Below are 6,210 nucleotides of genomic sequence, written 5' to 3'. Positions count from 1 at the left end.
GAAAAGAACACGTATTTTTGTCCATTTGTGTTGTATAATTTTAAGTTTAATTTTTTTTTATCTGTCTCAGGACTTCCACTTTCCTCTGTTCATGACGCTGGTCCATCTCGTAATCATTTTCAGTTTCTCCACACTGACACGCTTTGCCATGCAATGCTGGACGGGAAAGCCTCGAGTGACACTTCCCTGGAAGGTTTACCTTTCTAAAGTGGCCCCGACAGGTAAGATTTTTTTTGTTTGTTTTGGGAAAAAATTCTTCAGTGAGTCCAAAGACCAAAAATGTGTTTGAATGTTTTCCATAATGGTAGCTGAGGAGATAAGACCTGTTATCTTTTCTATCCAGCACACAGTTTGGGTGGGTGAAGTCCACACTGATTGAATTTAGCGAATCTAGTTGATCTCTGCTCGAGTATTCTGGAATCTTGTCCACAAGCCCATTATTCAAGTTTAAGCATAGAATGATTTATGATGTACAGTATATGCTTAGACAATGATTCATCATACAGTAATATGTGTACAACTGTTTGTCTGTGTCCATCAGCCCTGGCAACAACGCTGGATATCGGATTGTCCAACTGGAGCTTCCTTTTCATCACTATTAGTTTGTAAGCATGCTATTACCTGAGAGATTGGATTTTATAGTGTTTGCAAGGCAGACTTTTATTCTTAATTCTCAAACATAAAACATCCCTTAACATTAAGTTCTAGTACAGACGTACATGCTGTGCTCGAAATGCCATTGTGTCATACTACTCTTACTATTTCTGCAGTATCCAGAATGTACACTGTGCATAGTATGCAAATGTTCTGTATGCATGGAATACCCGGATGACCTACTATCTGGCAAATGCCAGAATCTGCTAAATATAACTCAAGTACACTGAAATCAGTACAAGTACAAGCAGTGTTCAGAATGGCATACTACCATAAAACTCCTACTTTATTGCAGTATGCAGTGTGTATAATGTGAATAGTATGTGAATTTTCTGTATGCATGGAATTCCCGGATTACCTGCTACATTTGTTTAAATTTGATGTATTCACAAGACAAGTGCATGGGATACTGTTTTCCAGAACGCAACTCGCTCCATGTAACGTTTCATATTCAAATTGTGAGTGAACTGGAGACGGGGGATAGTAATTATAAATGTAACACTTTTATATGTATATACATATTACTGTAAACTACAAACTATTGCTCTGTATCTAGAAACAATATCGTTAGAAGGCCATAAATTGTAGCTTAATTTCTACAGCACATTTCCGATCAAATCAAATGACGTCACCGGTATCGCTATAGCACTTTATACCAGTACAGATTGTTTCAAAGATATTAAATAACAATAATATTGTAGTAATATAATATATAAATAAACAAACAAAACGTATCATTATTTGCACTTAGTGTAACTAGAATATATTGCTTTTTCCACTAAGTGTAACTGCCAAAAAGAAAATATTGTTCAGTTAAAGACAGCTTAGTGTTGATCCAGTTCTGTTCAGCATGTTAAGTTAATTAATTATGAGATGTGTTCAATTGGGCAATACAGCATTGTTTACTAGTATGCATAATTATTAACAAGCCTTTGTAAAAAGAATGGTTCACACATTTATTTGTAAGGTAACTACCTCAACAGCTGTGCTGAATTAATAAGGATCATTTTTTGTCATCTGACAACACGGTAGCATACTACTCTGAAACATTTTGTTGCTTATTGTATACTGTTTCACACACTATTCTTAAAAAATAGTAGGCAGTATATACTGTGTACTGGGCAGTAAGCAGTTAGCAAGTATGCCATTTTGAACACAGCCACAGACTTCATTCAAACATTTCATATATATTGTTAGTCTTACATGTAGATGTGCTGTCTATTTGTAAATGCATATTTAATTAAATGCATACTTAATTGATTGAATCAGTCATGGGATTATGCAGTGACTGTTAAAATGATAAAAATATATAAATGTATTAGTGTTGTTCCTGGCAACCAGTTTGCTACACATGTCTCGTTGGACTCTTTTTCTTACATAATTTGATGAATCACAATTTTTTTTCTCACGTATCATCTTTGTAAATGCTTACTGGGCAGCTCGTTGCTAGGAGATGAATGTTATATGAAAACAATATGTGTTCTAAAATCATTTATTATTTTCTGGATGAAATCAAAGCCTGAAGCTTAAAAATCTGTCTTCCCTTCATTCTCTACATTATTTTCTGTGAAATCTGTCAACACCGATTACCCAAAATCTGCAGACAGGCTCTGACTTTTAGCAATTAATTTCAACTCCTCCAGACTACAAATTGGGGCAAAATCAATGCAGTAGTCATGTAGTGTATTCCAGTCTTAAAACCTGAGCACTTGACCTACAAACACTGGTGTTTGCTTTAGGAAAAGCAAGTTAAATTAAAACTACTTGGGAATTTGGGGTTTCTTCTAGGTACACCATGACCAAGTCTTCAGCTGTTCTCTTCATTCTCTTTTTCTCTCTGGTCTTCAAACTGGAGGAGCCGGTAAGTGTGAAATACACTCAATTCTTGAATAAAGGACTTAAAGGAAGCTAATGTTCAAAGGAAGCTATTTTTAGTTCAGACCCATTAAGCATATATTTTACTTACATAAAGGCCACATCAAGATGCATTAAGTTAGCCATAGGCAGCAATGTGCAGTATTTAATAAGACATTTTTTCATGTGAACTTTGTTGAACTGGCTGATCTCTATGTATGTGCGCATATAATCATTATCACCCCCGGACTAGAGAACGGCATGTTATAGAGTGTGACGGTTAAAGTACATTTAGACATTTTAAAGAGAGTGCATTCCAACTGTGGTGAAGGATGATGGCATATGTTTTAACAGCAGACATTTTAGATTAGACGTTTTTAGATCATGTTAAAGGACTGTTAAAATGCTCTTTAATAAATATGCTGTGAGAGTTTTTCTGAGAGGTCACACTGTGAGAAAACTGCATGTGAGATGTTAACCCAATTTATTTATTTTTGCCAGTGAGTGTGTTTATCTTGATAGATGTTTCTGTGTTTAGCTGAGCAGTAGTTAGCTCGCCTAATGTATTAGCCAAAAAGACATTCTTTTGCTTCTAACTTTTTCCCTTAGTGAACAGATAACATATAAATATAGCCAAAATCACAGCACAGCTATTGTCTTTATCTTATGGTTATGGGGATTTTGTCAGATGAAGTCTCGATTATAAATCAGGCATACATATATTTATTTTTACTCAGAAGCCAATTTGGCTACAAATATTTAAGTTACCAGCCATTTAGAATTTCTACTAGCCAAAAACAAAATATCATAAACCATAAAATAGATAAATCACTGCTTTTGAATGGCTTTCAGTTTTACGACACTCCGTCATTGCTTGCATATACCACAAAATAAAACAGAAATAACAGCATACAAGCAAAAGTTCACTTTGAGAATGGTGTTTGAAAAAAACTGTGCAGACTGGAAAGAGAAAGGGTGATTACTACATTTCAAATGAAGCATAGACTATTAAAATTTAAACAACATCAAGAAAAATATTAAACAAAATAAAGAAAGGAAAGGAAAATAAAGCAGTGTTTCATAAATGCGTAAAAACTGTATGATTCCTCTCCAGTTTTGGCACTTTAAAAGTTTCACATATTCTGGGAGTTGTGCTGGAACATTAATAGCAAACAATCAGTAATACATGCAGTTGCCAAGCCGTTAGGTGATTTAAGAGGGTAAAAATCAATTGTAACAGGAAGCCATTATAAACCAGTTCATGTTCACTTTTGATTTTAGCTGCATTAAAGATACCATTAAAATTCATGAATGCAATTTTATTTTCTGTTGATGTATTTACTTGACTTGACTTTTTTTTTTAACCTAACAGAACCCATTCCTTATCCTCGTGGTGTTGCTGATAGCCAGTGGTCTGTTCATGTTCACTCTGAAGTCCACTCAGTTTAATCTGGAGGGTTTCATCATGGTCCTGTTGGCCTCTTTCATCGGAGGGATCCGCTGGACTCTTACTCAAGTGCTCATGCAGAAAGCAGAGCTTGGTAAGTCAACATGTTATGAACTGTGTTCGCCGGTCTGTATGGTGAAGTGGTGAATTCTCGTGACTCTTATGTCCTTGTCTTTGCCACACAGGCCTTCAGAACCCCATAGACACTATGTACCATCTGCAGCCTCTCATGTTCCTTGGCCTCTTTCCTCTGTTTCTTCTTAATGAGGGTCAGTCTGACACCAGTTTTTTTGTATATATTAAAATGTATTAAAAAATAAATAAATATAACATTTTACAATATTACTGTTCTTAATGTATGTTTGATCAAATAAATGCAGACTTGTAGAGCATTTATAAAAACCTTACCCCAAATTTTTAAACAGCGGTGTAGGTTCCATAATGTGTATTTCAAAACTGTGATTTTGAGGCCTGGAACATTTGAAATTAATACAATTTGAAAGTGCTGTTTTTCTAGCTATGCTCAGTTGTTAAATATTATGCTGCCTAGAAATTGCTTTTATGAGTGTGATCTCTATAGATGTTTTTCCTGAAGTCACGCCTGACTCTTAACCGGAAGGATGCTTTGCATTTCTGGTCTCCAGTGATTCTAGTCAATTTAGCGTATATTCCAAGCTGATAATCTAATGTTAAACCTATTAAAATGTTTTGAAAAAGCACATGGCTCCATAGCGCCATCACTTTACAGTATCGCAATTACCGTCATTTGTCAGTGCCTCACTCTTCAAAGTTTAATGAGTGTGTAGATGACACGAAGCTGCCAACGTTAGCTATATTAAAAACAGATGGGCATTATTTGAATGGGTTCCTAAGGAGACCGGAACAGACGAGCATCCAATCGGAAGTTAGAATTCGTAATGGTGGCGCTCATCGTTTACTCAGGAAAAAGGTATATAAAATAATTTTAATTATTATTATCTTCATCTAGTCATCACAAACAAATGCCAAAGCCATTGATTGGTTAGAAAGTGTGGGATTCCTGTCTTTAATTTGAGCTGTATTTTAGTATTTTGTCTTCCATAAGTGCAAATCTCACAAAGAAATGTCAGGGCCATATTTTACCTCAAAATAAAAAATAAGACGTTATAATGTTGTAGTGGGTAAAAATATACCCATATACATAAAAAAATAAAATAAATATTACCATAATGGGTACTTATAGTAGTCACAATTTAAGAATCATTTTTGCTCTAATACTTGTCATGAAAATCACAATGGAGTAAATTTGAATAGTCATAAAATTAATTTCATTTACTTCATGCAAAATATGTATCTTGGTTACCAGTGGCATTGCAATCCTTACAGATCTGTTTGCTTGTTTCTTCATCCTGTGATCACTGAGCAGGGCTGAGTGTGAGTACCACAGAGAAGCTCTTCAGGGTAAGTGAGCTCTCCCACCTGCTCTACTCTCTGGTGACTCTGTCTGTGGGTGGAATGCTGGCATTTGGGCTGGGCTTCTCTGAGTTCCTGCTGGTGTCCCGCACCTCCAGTCTGATGCTATCTATTGCAGGCATTTTTAAGGTGAGAAAGAATACATCTTTGTTGCTTTCACATAATTATGAGTAATAAACAAAACTGCAGAAGCTCTTTGTATACCCTCATCGTTTTGTTTTTCTTCATTTGTCAACAGTTTAGCTAGGTTTCAAAGCCTTTATTAGCCTTAAACCATGAATATTTTTCACAAAGACATTCTCTTTGTCTCTGTCTCTCTCTGTAGGAGGTGTGCACTCTGCTGCTGGCAGTGGAGTTCATGGGGGATAAAATGAGCACAGTCAACTGGTTGGGCTTTGCTGTGTGTCTGTCTGGCATATCACTGCATGTTGGCCTCAAAACATACTACAACAAAGGTAAGACTCATTCCGATTATGCCTGTAAGTATTTGTAATGTTTTGTATTACACAATAAATGGCAAACAAAACAACATCAAGACAAAATACAAAATGCATGAAATAATAATAATAATTTATTAAAAAACAGACTTTTTAAGAACAATCAGGGCATAAAGGCGGTTTCAGAGTTAATTAATTTTTACTGGTTGTGATGAAACTTAAGTAGCGACACGTTCTATATTTTGACATGCATCCTTGTATAATAAATTAGCGTAAAAGAAAAAATGTAGGGTGCAGACTTTATTCTATGCATCGTTGAGATGTTGGTGTTGCACTCAAATGTGGAGGCAAATTTAAAAAAAAAAA

General features: G+C 35.3%; 1 protein-coding gene across 1 annotated transcript; it reads left to right on the top strand.

The window, feature by feature from the left end:
- Window positions 1-68: 68 nt before the first annotated feature.
- Window positions 69-5,886, top strand: slc35c2 (solute carrier family 35 member C2; the record flags this gene model as incomplete). The annotated part of the gene is made up of 7 exons (XM_016263837.1): window positions 69-221; window positions 542-605; window positions 2,443-2,515; window positions 3,881-4,049; window positions 4,141-4,224; window positions 5,361-5,536; window positions 5,733-5,886. Coding segments are annotated over exons 1-7 (850 nt in total), but the record flags the coding sequence as incomplete, so codon positions are not given.
- Window positions 5,887-6,210: the final 324 nt, after the last annotated feature.

Source organism: Sinocyclocheilus grahami, unplaced genomic scaffold (genome assembly GCF_001515645.1).
Source record: "Sinocyclocheilus grahami isolate Dianchi unplaced genomic scaffold, SAMN03320097.WGS_v1.1 scaffold7301.1, whole genome shotgun sequence".
Taxonomy (NCBI): domain Eukaryota; kingdom Metazoa; phylum Chordata; class Actinopteri; order Cypriniformes; family Cyprinidae; genus Sinocyclocheilus; species Sinocyclocheilus grahami.
Note: the sequence above shows the minus strand (reverse complement) of the source record. Positions and strands in the feature narration are given on the sequence as shown.